Source organism: Rhincodon typus, chromosome 30, assembly GCF_021869965.1.
Source record: "Rhincodon typus isolate 14 chromosome 30, sRhiTyp1.1, whole genome shotgun sequence".
Classification (NCBI taxonomy): domain Eukaryota; kingdom Metazoa; phylum Chordata; class Chondrichthyes; order Orectolobiformes; family Rhincodontidae; genus Rhincodon; species Rhincodon typus.
The window spans coordinates 30,091,255-30,109,934 of record NC_063361.1 but is presented as its reverse complement, the minus strand read 5'-3'; the positions used below and the strand labels follow the sequence as shown (position 1 = coordinate 30,109,934).

At 40.0% G+C, this 18,680-nt stretch overlaps 1 protein-coding gene across 3 annotated transcripts in view; it reads right to left on the bottom strand.

Annotated features, from left to right (window-relative positions):
* LOC109923003 (F-box/LRR-repeat protein 20) overlaps positions 1-18,680 on the bottom strand; it is a 123,020-nt gene that overhangs the window by 41,878 nt on the left and 62,462 nt on the right. For all 3 annotated transcript variants that reach the window (XM_048614493.1, XM_048614492.1, XM_048614494.1), the window contains exons 3-4: positions 17,640-17,694; positions 6,915-6,989 (exon numbers count right to left, since the gene is read on the bottom strand). In XM_048614493.1, coding sequence (XP_048470450.1) covers positions 6,915-6,989; positions 17,640-17,694 — 130 coding nt within the window. The remainder of the gene's footprint in view (positions 1-6,914; positions 6,990-17,639; positions 17,695-18,680) is intronic.

The following is an 18,680-nucleotide window of genomic DNA, read 5'->3' as shown; positions in this document are numbered from 1 at the left end:
CCCCCCCCCCCCCCCCCCGGTGGTCGAGAACGCCCTCAACCGTGTCTCCCACATCTCTCGCACCTCATCCCTCACACCCCGTCCACGCAGTAAGAACCAAAAAAGAATCCCCCTCGTCCTCACGTACCACCCCACCAACCTCCGGATCCAACGCATCATCCTCCGACACTTCCGCCATCTGCAATCCCACCCCACCACCAAAGACATCTTTCCCTCCCCACCCTTATCTGCTTTCCGGAGGGACAACTCTCTCCGTGACTCCCTTGTCCGCTCCACACTCCCCTCCAGCTCCACCACACCCGGCACTTTTCCCTGCAACCGCAGGAAGTGCTACACCTGCCCCCATACCTCCTCCCTCACCCCCATCCCAGGCCCCAAGAAGACTTTCCACATCAAGCAGATGTTCACCTGCACATCTGCCAATGTGGTATACTGCATCCGCTGTACCCGGTGTGGCTTCCTCTACATCGGGGAAACCAAGCGGAGGATCGGGGACCGCTTTGCAGAACACCTACGCTCGGTTCGTAATAAACAACTGCACCTCCCAGTCTCGAACCATTTCAACTCCCCCTCCCATTCCTCAGACATGTCCATCCTGGGCCTCCTGCAGTGCCACAACGATGCCACCCGAAGGTTGCAGGAACAGCAACTCATATTCCACTTGGGAACCCTGCAGCCCAATGGTATCAATGTGGATTTCACAAGTTTCAAAATCTCCCCTCCCCCAACCGCATCCCAAAACCAGTCCAGCTCGTCCTTGCCTCCCTAACCTGTTCTTCCTCCCACCTATCCCCTCCTCCCACCTCAAGCCGCACCTCCATCTCCTACCGACTAACCTCATCCCGCCCCCTTGACCTGTCCGTCCTCCCTGGACTGACCTATCCCCTTCCTAACTCCCTACCTACACTCACCTTTACTGGCTCCATCCCCGCCTCTTCGACCTGTTTGTTTCCTCTCCACCTATCCTCTCCTCTATCCCTCTTCTATCCGCCTCCCACTCTCTCCCTATTTATTTCAGAACCGCCTTCCCCTCCCCCTTTTCTGAAGAAGGGTCTAGGCCCGAAACGTCAACCTCTCTGCTCCTATGATGCTTGGCCTGCTGTGTTCATCCAGCCCTGCACCTTGTTGTCTCGGATCCTTCCATCACTATTTGCTCAAGGCACTACTAACTGAGTTGACAAATCTGGTTCCTGAGCAGCCAAACTCCGGTCCCTTTTGAGTTGTGACATCACCTCTGGAGTTCTGCCCCTACATTCAGCTTCAAGCTGCTGCTTTTCACCCCCAAGTTCACTCTCCCTTGCTCTGCTGCAGCTGTTGTCACCGTTCAGACTGACTAGAGCAGTCGCTGAATGGTAAACCACTAACTGACAGATTCAACTGGCTAGATTGGTTCTTGCAAGCACCCTCTGCAGATGCTGCTGATTGGGTAAATTTAGTTAGTTACAAAAACAAATCAGGGGCTTTGCATTATTAAATATAGACGTAAATTTTCCAAATTTAATCCTTCATTTCTGCACCACTGGTGGCTTTCCCAGAGCATACAATTTCATACATTTTAGAAACCTGGGACAGAGGCCCATCTTCAGCAGTCACACTCAGCAGATATCACAAGAAATGCCCATGAAACACACTGCACAATATTCAGAACATTGGAAATAACCATTACATGTAGTGTGAGAGATTGAGAGATACAGCAATCCTTTGTGCTATTGCATAATATAGAACAGTCAATGGCACAATTACACCATGCCCTTCTTTTAAAAAATGCGATGTCATGGTTATACAGTACACAGTGTCTAACATTTTAGCTTAGTTTGTGGCATATTGACTTCACTGGCTTGGCTAGCATTTATTGCTCATCGCAAGTTACCTCTGATAAGATGGCGAGCTGCTTGCTTGAACTGCTGCAGTCCATTTAGGAGAGTCATTGATCTGTACAACATGGAAACAGACCCTTCGGTCCAACTTGTCCATACCGACTAGATATCCTAAATTAATCTAGTCCCATCTGCTAGCATTTAGCCCATATTCTTCTAATGCCCTCCCATTCGTGTACCCATCCAGATGCCTTTCAATTGTAATTATATCCATCTCCACCAGTTCCTCTAGTGGCTCATTCCATATTGCACTACCCTGCGTGAAAAAGTTGCCCCTTCGGTCCCTTTTAAATCTTTGCCCTCCCACCTTAGAGCTATGTCGTCTAGTTGTGGACTCCCCCAGCTCAGGGAAAAGACCTTGGCTATTCACCCTATCCATGCCCCTCATGATTTTAAGCTTTTAAGGTCACCCCTTGATATAGATACATTCACAAATGTGTTAGGAATGGAGTTCCAGGATTTTGACCAAGTGACCCAGAAGAAATGGCACTTTTGTCCCCCTAAGTCAGGCCGGTAAATGACTTGATGAGGAACTTGAAGGTAGTGGTGCTGCCACCATGTGTAATGAAACTTGAAAGGGTTCAGAAAAGATTTACAAGAATGTTACCAAGGTTGGAGGATCTGAGCTACAGGGAGAGGCTGAATAAGCTGGGAGCATCAGAGGCTGAGGGGTGACCTTAAAGGGGTTTATTAAATCATTAGGGGCATGGATAGGGTGAATAGGCAAGGTCTTTTCCCCAGTGCATAGGAGTCCAAAACTAAAGGGCATAGGTTTAAGGTGAGGGGGAAAAGATTTAAGGGACCCAAGGGGCAACTTTTTCACGCAGAGGGTGGTGTATGTATGGATGTGAGTTGCTAGAGGATGTGATGGAGGCTGGTACAATTACAACATTTAAACATGGATGGGTATATGAATGGGAAGAGTTTAAGAGGGATATTGGCCAAACGCTGGCAAATGGGACTAGATTTATATAGGATATCTGGTCAGCATGGATGAGTTGGACTGAAAAGATCCGTTTCCATGCTGTATATCTCTATGACTCTAGGTATCTGCTGCCTCATCTTTCTAAATGAAAATAGTCAGGAGTTTGGAACGGTTCTGTCGAAGGAGCCTCAGCGAATCCTTGCAATATATCCAGTAGATTGCACATACTGTTGCAACCGTACAGAGGCAGAGGGAGTGAACATTTAAGAATGTGATGTCAATCATGCTTTGTCCGGGATGGCATCAAACTGGAGTGTTCTTGGAGCTGCATTCATCCAGGTGAGTAGGAGCACTTGAAATCACACCTGACGTATGCCTTGTAGACGGTGGACCAGCTTTGTGGAGTCAGTTGGTGAGCTACAGTGCTGTGTACATCCTCAGCTTTACAATTCTACTACCTAGTGTGTTTTGCATTGATTACGTGGACCCCTTAATCAACTGGGACACTACTGATCCCATAGCTGCCAGTTAATATAAAGTTTGCTGTACTTGCTGCAGGATTCCTAGCCTCTGACCTGCTCTTGTAGCTACAGTATTTATATGGCTAGGCCAGGTCATTGATGGAGGAGCTGTGAATGGTTGGGCCTCCGACTCTACCCTGGAGAAGCAGGGCTCATGATGCAGTAATGATGCCCCTACCTCTGAGCCAGGAGGCCTGGGCTCAAGTTCTACCTGCTCCCACTCAGAGTAACAGACATAAAAGAAAAATGCTAAAAATGAAACTGGTCGCCTTTTCTCTCCCCACCCCCACCTCCATTTTTATCTTTTTTCATTCCACCATATCAAGATTTCCATTGTAATTAGTTATTGCCTGGATCGGCTTTTACTCTTTCTCCTACATCGTATGTCATCTAAGCATTTGCTGAGCTATGTACTGGGTGGTGTATTGCATTGATCCTTTATTTCCTATGACCCATGAAATATTCTACATAAAACTTCCATACTCCCCATAAAACAACCGAGCCTCCCTATTTCAGTGCTTTCTACAGAAACAAAACCTGGACAATCTGGCAGAATCCCCACAGTCCAAAAGGTTCTCACAATCATGTGCACACTTGGCTTGTGTAAGGGAAAGAAAAATGTTGAGGACTTCGGCTCGAAATTGATGTCACGACATTATTGCCCAGAGGCTGTGCAGACTATCAACATTTTCTCACAGCCCAGAAGCAGGGCAAAAAAAAATGTAACTGAAAGAGAGGAATTAAAGGGGGCGCGAAATTGATCTATTGAAGGGCAGTCTCACCAACAGGACGTCAACGTTTATTGACATTACACCGATTGCACCTCCCTAAAACATCTGTAGCATGGAGCAATTAATTGTACAAAAAGGAAGCCCCACATTAAGTTGCTGTGATTTAATTCATAAAGTTGTTAGTGGCAGAATTTTTCTTTTTTGAGTTATGCTAAAGTGAAAATACATGCTGTATAGAGATGGAGTTATTCAAGATAAACTTAAGTCATCAGCTAACATCTTTATTCCGTAACTTTTCTAATTTCCTCCCCCCACCCCCGTCGCAAGAATTTGTACTTATAAATCTGTACCTAGGTACCTTTGTACCAAAGATGTTGCTGTTAAAGTGGTGACTTGTAAACTTTTCACTGTATTCATTTGAGTATGTGATAATAAAGCTAACTCCAATTCTAATTCTAATACCGTTACAATTTCAGGAACAGAAACAGACTGGTTCCCTGAAGGGAAAGGGGTCAAGTTCCTGTTCAGGCTCTCCCTTTTTTAATGGGCACCAAGACTCCCTGTTCTACTTGGTTTTCTGATACTTGAGCACTACCCACAACAAATTACATTCAAAGCTTCCCACAGTGTCTAATCTGGAGCTCAGTGACCTATTGTGACTACAATATTTCAACAACCACATCACTTTCCTATTTTGTTCTCTTATGCAGCTCTCAATTTCCCAGTACTCCTGAACTCTGGGACTGTAGTAGGCGATGTTGAACAGAAAATCAGGCAGTCTCATTTTTGGAAAGCTGCCAGTAATTCATCACCACACACCTTCTAGATGTTAAAACTGCAAATGCGATCAAGCCTTTTTCTACAAAAGGCAGTTGGAATTAGTCATTTTGGAAAAATGTTGAAACACATTGTGGGAACCAGTAGATTTTATTGAAAGCTAGATGTTTCTGTTATTCCTGGAAGCATGACAGAAAGGAACATACAACTCCACCTAATTAAATGGAGGATGGAGGACACATTTTTATGGACCAATGCAATCAATGTAGTTGTAGTTTTTCCATTATTTGTTTTGCTAAGTCTTTTTAATGGTGTGTGAGAGGAGGAGGTGGAAAGAAAAATCAAAAATCTTAAAAGTAAAAAAGGTCAATTTTAATGATTTAGTCTGCGAGTATAGAACAGAAACTTTTTTGAAGGCTCCAGTTTGTTAGTGACAGTAGACTTTTGTTATCTTGCTATAGCAGAGGCAATCATTATATCACGGAGGGCAAAACCATTCTCCTTCCTCATTAAAATGTGAATTAATTTACATAAAGCAATTCTTGAGTTTAAAGCAGTTACACAAATGAAGTGGCAAAAGAAATATACTGCAACTACCTGCATCTTAGAAATTAAACATTCACTACTACCCAGCAAAGATCAAAATCATACAATTCCTTAGTTGTAAATTACACAGAAATATCATATGTTGGAACTTTTGATATGGACACAAGAGGGTGGACCACAGGCTGCGGGTCCTGGAGCAGCACAAGCAGTGAGCCCTGGAACAGCACGTGGGCTGCAAGCCTCAGAACAGCGGAAGGAAGCAGCCCCAGAGCATCGCGCAGGCAGAGCGTGCCAGGCAGAGACAGGCACGGGGGAGGAAGTCTTGGCACTTTCCTTGGAGCAGTCTGCAGCTTGGAGCGGAATGAGGACAGCTGTTGGACTGGGCAGTCAGACCACATGGAGGCCCTGCACTGAGCTGTTACACTAATGTACATTTGAAATTTCCTACCTTACTGTAAAAGGTCAAACCTTTAATGACGTCCTATTTTTAAACTTTTTTTCAACTCTGTAGGCAATGCAACTACTTTCATTCCTCTGCTGTATCCAAGAACTGTACCTAGGTACTTGTACCTAAGATGTTGCCATTAAGAAGGTAGACATTATAAAAGCTTTTCAATGTATTCCTATGATGGAGTACACGCAACAATAAAAGGATATTGTATTGTAAGAGTGTCAGTGAGGCAGCTGGAGTGTTAATATTTCTTTCACCGTGTCAGCTGATGCCCATCTAAAAAGTAAAAAGGGGCTTGCCCTCATTGTGCCAGCTCTCATCTTTTAGAAGTCTCTGAAGCATTATAAAACCAACACATTATATTTGTGCTACAATCACAGTTGGCTATGTAGTAAATATGTTGCCATTTTTTACACAGTAATGTTCCATAAAAGATTAGCTGAATTCAGTCTTCTTTTTTGGCAATATTAACTCAAGAAGAAATAATGAGAAATATCAATCCTTTTCCAAATGATGCCACAGTATCTTTTGTACAAGACATTGAAAAAGGCCAGCTGACAGTTGGTACATTGTACCACCACACCTGAAGACCAGTATCTAACGCAAAGCCAGTGTTTCAAATATGAGAATGGGGCTTGAATCTACAATCCACTGCAAACAAGAGCACTACCAATTCAGCCAAGCTGAGACACGAAAGAAAGAAATTCTCTTCTCCTCCATGAATGTGAAAGAGGGTCTTGTGGTATACCAAAATAAAACATCACAACTGTGTATTCAGCTAATAGTTTGTAGAACATAGTTGGGTGCAAAATTAATGCATTTTATGACAGTGCCGATTGTGGCTGTAGCACAAAATGTAATTCATCAATTTTGTATGCTTCAGAGAGTTCCAAAATGATAAGAGCTGGCATGATGAGTGCAAGCTCCTCTTATTGCACCTAGACAATTACAACCAAAGCACATCACATTATTTCCCCATGAAATCGTACAGATAAAATATAAAACACACTGCCAGTTATTTATTTTTCCTCTTGAAATATTTAACTTTTCCATCAGCAATTCGTCATAAAGTCTTAAGCGCAGTACCTCTATATCTCTTTGGAAGTCAAACAGGTCGATTCTCTGCCAGTTACTACCATCCAGTGCCAGGACATTCCAGTACTGAAAACACAGAAGAATGCAGAGAAATTGAGAAAGTATAAATAAACCAGAGATGAAGAAAATAATTTGGATGGAAGGACATGAATAATTGGAGGACAGAAAAATATTTTCATTTTGGAATTGAATGCATGATATTGAGAAACCTAACCTTCTGGAAACTCAATGCAATTGTTTTTGTACTAAGTTAATAGCCTGGTTAATAAGGATTCTGCTATGACTCATGGTCCATTAGGGATGTGCCAATTTTCTCAAAAGAGGTGCAACAAAATTGAGTTACCAAAGAATATTACCACAATCAAGGACACTATCCTTTCAGTTTATCCCCGAGGTCTCTGCTCATCCACCCATCCAATCTGTTGTTAGGGTACCTTGGAAGTACTGAAACCTGTGCCATCTTGAACAGACGCAAGCAGATCTGTTCAAAACGTTTATATACAAATTCCATTCTTCCTACCACTCTCCTGGTGGCTTCATGCTCTCAACAATACAACACAGCACCTCTTTCAATTTGTAAGCAAGCACATTTGTTCTGGATACCATGGGTATCATCTCAGGAAATCTGCAATGTAAATGTCTAAGTGCAGAAAATTTCATTTAGCACTTTCTCAACATTGTGCTCATGAACAGTTACACAACACGAATTCCTGTTACAAGGAGAATAGGGGTATGTGGTGAGAGCACTAGCAACATTTGGTATCGCTTTTTCTTGATACTAGCTCTTGGCTGAAGTATCCTTTATTCGATTATAGATTTTTAAAGAAAATATCATAGCTGGACAGTGAAACAACCAGGTCTAAATTACTTTCTCTATTCTATCATTTTAGGGATTGAGGATCGTATGTCATTTACAACCTAACATTAACTGTTCATCAGGCATTAAATTACTTGCTACGTACTGAGTTTCATTATAGCCTACATCTATTTTGTAGAAAATTTCTACCACCAACTGGTATTTCATTAGAGCTGGACTTGATTAGCAGCTTTTAGTAACAAATACATCAAATCACATTTCATTCAATCATACATCCTTCTTATGGGACGAAGTTTCAAATTTTAAACAGAATAACCCACTTCCGATCTCATTTGCAATGTCTTAAGCTTCCACAGGGACCATGTCCTGTGGGAACACAATAGCAGGAAGTTTTCATTGTAATTGCTAAAAGGCAGACCAATGCAGATAAAAAGTACTTCCATCTTTCAAATGGTATCTATGCCCTGCTATAATTAAATTGTGTTTGCATTCTTGGTCAATCTCTTTCAAATCTGGTTCAAATCAGTTCATACAGCTTTAACCATGCCATTTGTCCCACTTGATAAGCAGGAAATAAGCAAAACCAACAAAGAACAAGGCAAGACAGTATAGCTACTGCACAAGTGTCTTTTGAGGGAGTGGTTATGCACTCTTGTAGAGATGGTCACTGTCTGACACTTGCATGAAACTGATATTTTTTGCCACTTCTCATCTTACACTTGGATGGTTTCATGTTAATACTATACATGGGTACCAACCGCTTAATTATCAGAGGAATTGAGAGTTTAACTGAATACTGTCCAACCTCCAACAAATACTCCCACTTCAGACATTGCAATGGAGGAAGATCATGAAAGAAACAGTTAAAGACAGGTAGCTCCTGCAACAGTAAAATAGGATCAAGCGGCTTGAACTTGAACAACCATAACTATCTTCCATATGGTGGCCATGAAATGAGCCAGCAGACAGCTGGTTTTCTGACCCACATTAGACTCAGTTAGGATTCCTTAGTTCCACAATTGTTGGAATACTGCCTTAATAGTCAAAGCACTCACTCGCAGCCAGCCAAAAGAATTCCATGGTTGCCCACATTTGGATCAAGGTTATGTTGAGATTTGGACCAAAGCACTCCTGATGGCCCCCAAACTGGGAAGGTTAGTGGTGACCAACTGCTACCTGATAACCCTCAATTCCAACAATCACTTTGCTGATGAACAAGAATGAATAGATAGTATGTTATTTGGCCGAGTTTGATCTGTCGCATTTGTGTAGATTCTTTTTTTCCTTCATGCTTCCATGGGAGGTGAGTACGGCTGGCAAGACCAGCATTTGTCTTTAAATTGCTCTTGAATGGAGTAGTTTGCTAGGCAAGTTCAGAGGGCACTTAAGATGTGGATCTAGACTCCCATATAGGCCAGACCAGGTGAGGTCGACAGATTTACTTCTTAAAAAGAACATCTGTGAACCAGGTGGGTTTTTACAACATTGACAGCTGCCATGTTCACCATTAATAATAGACTTCTTTTAAAAAAAAAAAATTTCAGATTTATCAACTGATTTCAAATTCTACTTGCTGCCATGGTGAAGTTTGAACCCATGTCTGCAGAACATTAGCCCATCCTCTGGATTACTACTCCAACAAAACTATTATGTCACCAGAGAAATATTATCACACTGAATTGACAAATTATTTAAATTATCTTTGCCAAGGAATGATTTTACTTGTAGGATCGTGTAGGCCTGTTCCATTTATAAGTACAGATATGGGGAACATACAGCACAACCAAACAGATCCTGAGATATCATAATCAGAGAAACCGTGGAAAGGGCAAGCTCGTAGATTTTCCACTTCCCTTTTCTTTTAAAAAAAACTGAAGTACAAACATCAGATTGCCACAAACACATGTTCTAAATTCTAACCTAAATAAACAATGCCTCAGTGTTAGCTTTCCACAATTAAATGTCTTATCATGCAAGGTGAGGTAAGTACATTAAACATGTTATGCATTTGCTCAAACATAAACAATTAGGAAAAACCACTGTTCAGAACCTAGCACAAGGGTCTTTCAAATTCTTTCTGGTAGTCATGCTGTCTATCAGAAGGTAGTCCTACGATGAAATTCGTACTGAAAAGTTGGATATCACTCTTTAAAACAAATCACTAGTGGGGTGATAAGGCTCCTAGAGTTTCTTCCGTAATCAATTAGCATCACATACACAAACTGGCTTCTCTTTTGGCTCTGCCACCTCCCTCCACCTTTCCATCTTACTCATTCCTCCTTCCCCAGCCATATTTAACCTCCATCCAACTAGTTAACTTTTCATTTCCAGATGTACCACACACAGTCCTGATCCAAAATTCTGAAACAACACGCAGAACAGCCCTCCTTCCAATCTACATTTCTTTTCCAGGGACTATTGGAATCACTGGAGCTTATGCATGCACAAATGAAGAATGTTTCTGTATGCTCACTTCAATATCACAGGCAAGAAAAAAAAACAAAGTCAGGTTATAGTCAATTCCCAGATGCTAGCTGCCCCTTCCCATGTGCCTTGGAATTCCAAAAAGGTCCATTCACTGCAAGATGTGAAGCCCTAAATTGTCTTTACGCCAAAACAACATACAATATTACCAGAATTTCTACCAAGTCACTTACACAGGCTCAATCCCAAAGCACAATTTTCCTCTTACCCATGTGCCACAGCTCCGAGACACCCTGGTCCCATCTAATGTCATGACCTAGATTTTGCCTTATATATACACACTGGTTGCCAGTTTGTTACAACGTTCAATAGTTTATCGAAGGCACCTTCAATAAATTGTCAGAAATGTCAAAACGTGTGCAGTGACATCAGAAGACAATGGCTTAAAAACAAAGGAAAGACTTTTTAAGAGACAAGGATTAAGACAACGTGTTGGTCACAAGCAGAGAATTGCAGAAATCACAATGAGAAATGTTTAAGAGCTACATGTAGAGAGTGTGAGAGGAAAGGAGTGGAAAATAAACAAAAAGACGAGAGGACACAGGAGTTAGAAAATGGTATAGGGTGAATTGTGCAAAGCAGTTACTGAAGAGATAATTGGGTGGCCCCATGAACAATGCAATAGATGATCTGCCCCCACATAACTCCAAAGATGAACGGATCCATGATAGTAAAAGTTTCATGTCCACGTGTCCAGTTGCAAAAACCCCAAATGATAGTCTTTGGACTCACGCTGGGAATTAAACAGTAATATCATTTTGAACCAATAGTAAAGAGGAAGGCGATATGAAAAAAAAAGGATCTGAAATTCTCAGGGCTGTACAGACCAGAACATTAATCTAGATGTGGGCAACTTCTCATGACTTCGTCGTTTTGCAGCAATAAATGTCCAGTAATTCTGTTTTATCAATCACAACCCATTTCAGAATAGAGCAACTCATATAGCCTTACGAAGAATATAATAAATGTGAAATTTTCAGAGTAACAAGAACTTATCAGACTATTTATTCTTTTAAAATGAAAAATTGGGTTCTCTATTTGGTATACTCTTCTCTGGTCATTAACATGAGAAATACCAAAAGTATGTGTAACAATAATTTTAGATTCACCCTCACTGGTGTTCAGATGAAAATGTACCATAAATCTTTCTTCAAAAAACTCAATATCTCCTCAATTCTGATTAAAAAAGCTTCCTTTGGCAATCATTATGTAGTTAAAGGTCAGGCCAAGATAGTTCTTTCGAATCAGTTCTGATAAGCTATGGTCTATGGAGTCTGTTCGGAGAACAATAAATAGTTCATATTCAGTGTCTATAACTTTTGAGAACTAGGAAATGTTTTAGTAGGTTAAATGCTTATTTAGCAAGAAATAAATATTTTTACGATTTTACTCAAAGATTCAAAATTAAGATACAGGTTTTCCACATTATAAAAATTCCAAAGTCTAATTTTTCTTTTAAAAAAAAAGGAACAGGGATTAGAGGTGAGATATAAATAAAAAGACACTGCAATATTGAATGCTATACAGATAGCTCTCACTTGGATAACCAGGATCTCTTGGCGCAAAATTTTAGAATAAGATAGGTGATCAGGAATGAAGCTGAAAACTTAGCTAGAACCATTAAGTATACATTTAAAATTAGGAACAATTGCAGTGCAAATGAACTAGCACAAACGTTAAACTTCTGAATCATTTTCAATTGTTCTTATTTCATGCAACCCCAAAACCAATGGTACTCAATGCCAACACCAGAGAGACCCAAGTACTAATTGCTGACGGCAAACTTTGAACATGATACACAAGTTGCACCCACTGAGTTGAGAGGACATCAAGACCAAGTACAGTCTTTCGATGAAGGTGATGATTTCTGGTCACATGGTTGTTATCTCAGCCCCATGTTAAAAGTCATTCCATGACTTATTTTTGGAGAATTTATTTTTAATAGTGAAATATTAAAACATGTAATTTTGTTACAGTATTATTGTTTCATTTCAGTACAAACTGAAAAGGTAAGGGTTTCAAACTAAGACTTCACAACGTTATCATTGAGAGACAAGTTTACATAGATGGTTCTCATTTTAAGTACTGACATTGAATAACAGAAAAGGTTGATGCAAGAATAACAAAAACATTAAAATTTAAAGTACTGGAAGCTCACACAGATGCATGATGTTAATACCATAGATCTATCCAATTCAAACTGTGGAGGAACTCTGCAGTTAAAATGTTATTCAAAATCATTAATAACTCGCTGCTAAATTAAAGAATTTTCTGTTCAGAAATGGAAAGTTCTTTGCAAACAGCAAAATGGTATCATCCTTCAAGCAACTTTTATAAAAATACATTTTGTTCCCCAAATCCCAAATAGAAGTGTAGATGCCGATAATAACAGCCCACCTTAGGTTACTCTTCCAGAAGGGCTCAAAACTCGTTCAAACAGCTGTCGTAAATGGGTCTGATAAGAACTTTTATTTATTCTTATATGGGTATCCTTACCTTTCACATTGACTTTATTTGAAATGGATGGTATGGAAAAGTTATTTCGAGAACATTACTTCTTTACACTCTTCTCAGTCACTGCCCTTCAAAAGCTAAGCAGTCGCACATTTCTCCAGAATTGTTTCATAACTTAAGACCACTGACATGGGTATTAGTTTTGCAGCTCTTCTCTGAGCTGCACAAAGTGCTCAAGTGTCTTCTTGGTGTGTTGATAATCTATATCAGAAAATACCCACATAAATAAAACAAAAATACTGCAAATGCTGGAGATCTCAAACAAAAGCAGAAATTGCTGGTGAAATGCAGCCAGTCTGGCAACATCAGTGCAGGAGAAAGCAGAGCTGATGTTGAGTCCAGTTCTGAAGTTCCAATGAACAGTCACCAGACTCTGAACACTACCATCTGTGGGGAGAAAGCAGAGTTAACAGTCCTGTTGAGTTTTGCCAGCAATTTCGGTTTCTGTTTCAGAAAGTATTCAGGTAGCTTGACCAGTAGACAATGGTCTGCACATAGTTTTTGATAACATGGACTCCACTGGTTAGGTTATATTTTGCTTGCTTTGCCGCTGTCAGCACCAATTGGTTACAGGGAGCAATAATTTCATTGAAATCCTCTTCAGTTTCATCTGACCCCATTCACTGGCATTCACAAGTCACTCATTTTTTTTTCTTTACATTCAATAAACATTTGTTAGCACTAAATTTGATCTTCCATCCTGTCACCCACATTATTTGGTAGTTTGAGCTATTTGGTCAGACTCAAATGCCTTTTCTAGCCTGGCATCATCTACAAATTTGACCACCCTGTATGGAAATTCTGAATCAAACTCAAACACAAATGACAAAATAGAGGTCTCAACACGAAAAGATCCAGTGATTCAACATTTCATCACCCCTCATTAACCCTGCTAAGTGTGAGATACTGTGCACCGTTCAGCTTACTTGCAAATAAATATGTAAGCTTTGGTCATTGCTAATGTTTCTGATAGGATGCTAGGAGAACCAGAAAGGTTTTTTCTTAATTCATTAAGAGGATGAGGGTGTTGCTGGCTAGGCAGCATTTATTGCCCATCCCTAATTGCCCAGAGAGCAGTTAAGAGTCAACCACATTGCTGTGGGTCTGGAGTCACATGTAGGCCAGACCAGGTAAAGGTGCCAGTTTCCTTCCCTAAAAGGATATTTGAGAGCCACATTGGTTTCTCCAACAATGGGTTCATGGTCATCATTAGATTCGTAATTACAGATATTCTTATTGAATTCAAATTCAAATCATCTGTCACAGCAGGATTCAAACCTGGGTCCCCAAAACATTATCTGGGTCTCTGGATTAACAGTCCAGCAATAATACCACTAGGCCATTGCCTCCCCCCAGTAGAGCACAAACATCACTTTCAGATAGTACAACATGGTACTTCATATTTTTCCAGATTCTATCTAAAAGCAAAATTGCAAAACAAAAAAAGGACCAGAAAGGACAATGGGAAAAGCAAAATAATTGATCAAATACAAAGAATGAGTTGTAATGAAAGGTTTATAGCACAGAAAAATCAAAAAGGTGAGTGGTAGGCACAGGAATAAGGCAGAGTGGGAAAAGATCATAGCATACAAAATATTAAAAAACATTTAGGTACAGTGAGTCTAAAATATTACCTAGAATCCGATAGCATTGGAGGTCATTCAGCTTATGTTAGCTTCCTGGAAGGACTATTCAATTAATTGTGATCCCCCAGCTATTTTCCTAAAGCAGTGCAAACATTTCCTGTTCAAGTCTTTTAAATGAACTACTCACTCAATCTGCTTCCACCACTCTTCCAGGCAGTATATTGAAAATCGTAACAAATCACTCCATTAAAAATGTTCTTCAGTCTCTCTTTGGTCCTTTTGCCAGATGGCTTGAATCTGGTGTCCTTATCAGTACCAGTTTCTTCTTAGTTATTCTATCAAAACTCACTATTTTATTCAAATATTCCCTTAAACTTATCTGCTCCAAAGAACAACCACCTCAGCTTCTCACGTGTTTCAACTCAAATGAAGACCCCATCAATGGTACCATCCTGATAATTTCCTATTCACCATTTCCAAGATCTAAATATCCTCCAGGTTTGATGCCTAGAATTGGGCATAACTGAATTTCACCTGCTATGTATCTGCTATACCATCAATCTGTTTATAACCTATCGAAGCAGATACTCCTCAATGTTTGCTGTATTCAAGTTTTGTCACTTGCAACCATTAAAATTATGCCCCCTAAAATCAAAGTCTAGGACATTGATATATCAATCCCTGGAAGATTCCCAATACACACTTGTTGATCAATTCTGTTTCCACATCGAAGTCCATGTGATTAAAAAGGAGTGGCAAAGTTAGCCAAAAAAAATTTTACAAAGCTGCACTGAAATTTTGTATCCTTCGATCAGCAACTAAGAACCAGTTTACCCATAAAGAGGAACAAGTTCAAAATTCATCTGCAAAACAGAATAGAAAGAGCAATGATAGCAATAGAAGAGATTTGGATACCAATTTAGAGAATTTAGGCTGAGGAGGGGATTAAATGATCTTACATTCAAAACATAGTGGAGGTAAGGTAATTTGAATTTTTCCTGTTTTGCATCCAACACAACAATATAAAGCAATTCAATGACATTGTAAAAACGTTCAGGAGGAAAATGCCATGTTTCTCATTAAATCCACATCTGGCAAATTGCATCAATATACAAAGCGTATAATTTTGTCATCAGAGACTACTTCCAATTTAATCAGTCTCCTCAGGCATGCAAACCACCAGTTGTTGATCTCTTAAATTACAAATTGATTGTCCTTGGTAACAGATTTCAAGCTACAAATTCCAAGTTATCAACTGATCATTATTTTTACCCTGACCAGCCATACTTTCATGTTCTAATAGGATCAGAGGCATAGAGTATGCAAAATTATATTATTTATTTTTCAGGCCTCTCTTCATCTATTTTAGACCCTTCTAGTATAGGGATGAAGTTTGACACTAGCTTATTTCGATGGCAGTCTAATAAATACAGCCACCACCTTATTTTGGGGTTAGGCAAGGAGAATAAATCTTGACAAAACTCATGATTTCTGGTCTTCAAATCTAAACGTAAAATTATGAAAAATCTGCGTGAAAATATCATTTCAAGTTGTTTAAATGACTTAGATCATGTCTTCTTTACATCTTCATCCTTCAAAAGTAAGTTAAACCAGGATGACAGATTAGAGTCCTAAAATCACCATTTTTCTGGTTCAAATTCTTCTCAAATGCACTAAATAGCCCAATACCTTTAAAATGCTATGATATTCAAAATGTGGTCTCCATGATTTGCACACAATTATAAAAGGTTACACTTGCTGACGAGTTATCCAATACTTCAGTGTTGACAAACATTTGCTGACCAGCACTGAAAGGTTTCAATATAACTGCTAACAAGCTTTATTTTTCCCTGCTTCTCAACCACCACTGCCCCAACTCCCCTTTATTTTATTGTCAAAGCAGTTACCTTCTCTTAGAGGCAAGGCCAAGACCACCAAACCAGCAAACACACTCTCAAGCTGCCTTAATCTACAGCTCCATAAACTGCTCTCCCATTCACGCGAGTGCGTTAACTGGTGCCAAATTTAATCGGTGGGTTATGACACCTCAGATGAGGGGTGAGGTTGAGAAGCCAGGGCCTTCATGTTGACTTCACCAGTACAGCATCTGAACTCACACCTGTTGGCATCACTTGGATGTCAAATTAGCGGGCCAGGAAATGAGCTACCTAGCAGTAATGCCCTCTCTATCATGTCCCTTGCAAGTGAATATATTACAGCTTTATAAAATATCATTGCCCATGGGCTCAGAACATATGTGCGGAGTTTCTATAAACTTTGAGCAGAACAGTGTCAGATTTGATCTCTGACCTTTGCTGCATGAGGTAATCCAAGGCAGGCTGACAATAAAGGGAGGAAGTGGAGCTCAATACCCCTGGAGTGGCTTAACTAAAGTTTCATCTGACGGTCACCATTCAATAACCCTTGCTGGGAGTACACATGAATAGCAGCTGAGCACAAGACTGGAATCACACATGAACAATGGTCAGTATGGCAAGGTTCTGAGGACTCACAGAACTAGCGTAGTTACACATAGTAACATGCCAATAGTTTTGGCAAGAGTTAGATAAGGGTAATCTCAGGAGATAACCTAAGCAACTTGCTGTTCAGAAGAATGTGTAAAGTGATCGTATTGAAACATTATATTCTTGATAGGAGGTGCTGAAAGATGTTTTCCCTCATGGGGGCACAGTTTCAGTACAAGTTGTCTCCCATTTAAAGGAATTGGGGTGTATTTTCTTCTCCAAGTGTCAAAAATCTTTGGAACTCCCTACCATGAAGGCTAGTAGAAGCTGGGACATTTAATACACTCAATATGGATTTAGACACAACTACTTTTAAAAGGGGTCAAGCAAGAAAGTGGAGTTGAGTGCACAATCTTATTGAATGGCAGGGCAGCTTGAGGAACAAACAGTCTACATCTATTCCTTTTTTTTTGAGTGAGCATCTAGTGAAGGAGCAAAATAAAAAAGCAACATCACTCTGGCTAACATAACTATTGACATAGTTCAGATTACATTATAAAGGCGGCAGTCTGATTCAGTTTTCTTTTCCCCCTGTTGCTTTTATGCCAACACTTCCTTTCCCTCCCAGAAAGGATCAACAGCTTCTTAATGTGCACTTTCAGAGCATCTTGACCAGGAGTAGGCACTCTTTCGGACTTGCTTCTTGCGAATATGCAGTCACCTGTATCACTTGGGCACCAACTGATTTAACAGCAATCCACCAAAGATAAAAATCACTTCAATTAGCTTATCCTTTGTGGCAGCTCAGATTAGTCCTTTAAAAGTGAGGAAGGGATTGAAAAAACCTTACCCTGGAAACCTGAGCACAGCGACACAAGGTGACCACATCCAAAAAGGAGAATATTCTGTGGACAAAGAGGAAGAAAAAAAAAGGTTGTTTAAAAACGTAGCCAAGATAGGAATAATCAGTACACCAAGCACAAAATGACTGCATTGCAAACAGTGTACAAATAACAGGAGACATTTTGACTTCTACCTCTTTCAGAATCCCTGCTAGTGGTGAATTTCAGATTAACTGAAACTATTTTAACTACAGGATACTTCTTTTTTCTAGCAAACCGAGTATTACACAATTGTGTACTACAGAAATTAATTGCTACCATGCAACTAGAGATTATGAGCTCTATTCACCTTAGAAAAACAAAACCTTAATTTCACATCCAACCCCATTGTAGAGGGTCATCAGTGTTTCATCTTTCTCAACTCCGACTGCTTATAGTTTGGACATGATAAACAGGGAGAAACCTCCTGATAAAAAAGGTGCCAATTGATGGACTATAAATATGAAAAATCTTTCTTTCTGATCCTGCAAATGGTGTTACAATATGAATCGACATAATTGCTGGAATAATGAGGTGCAGTTCCTCTCTATGCAAAAGAAAGGCATTAAAGCAGAATTATTCAGAAATAAAACAGATGATTATAGTCAAATTCTAGCCTACAAAAAAAAAATCACTCAATGCCATGATACAGCCAAGCTTATTTGACCATAGCTCTGCAAAAGGCCAATGGCCCCATTTAAACTGCACAAGTAAAATGTATCTATTTTAAGCAGAATCTATAGGCAGTTTAAGTGGCTATTCATTGGCAGTAAAATTCAGTCAAAATGTTAATGGTTAGCAGTTGAAACCTGCATACAAACTAACAATGTATTTACATATCTATCCGATAGTTAAACATGCAGTGTTCTGACAAAATGTCACCAAGCTAAAATTATTTCTGAACAACAATGCTCCTTTATTTAGCATCATTAACATGGGAAGACTAAATTGATAACAAGCCCAGAGAGGAGATTCTAGGACAGATTTGGTCAAACAACTACTTTTAAAGA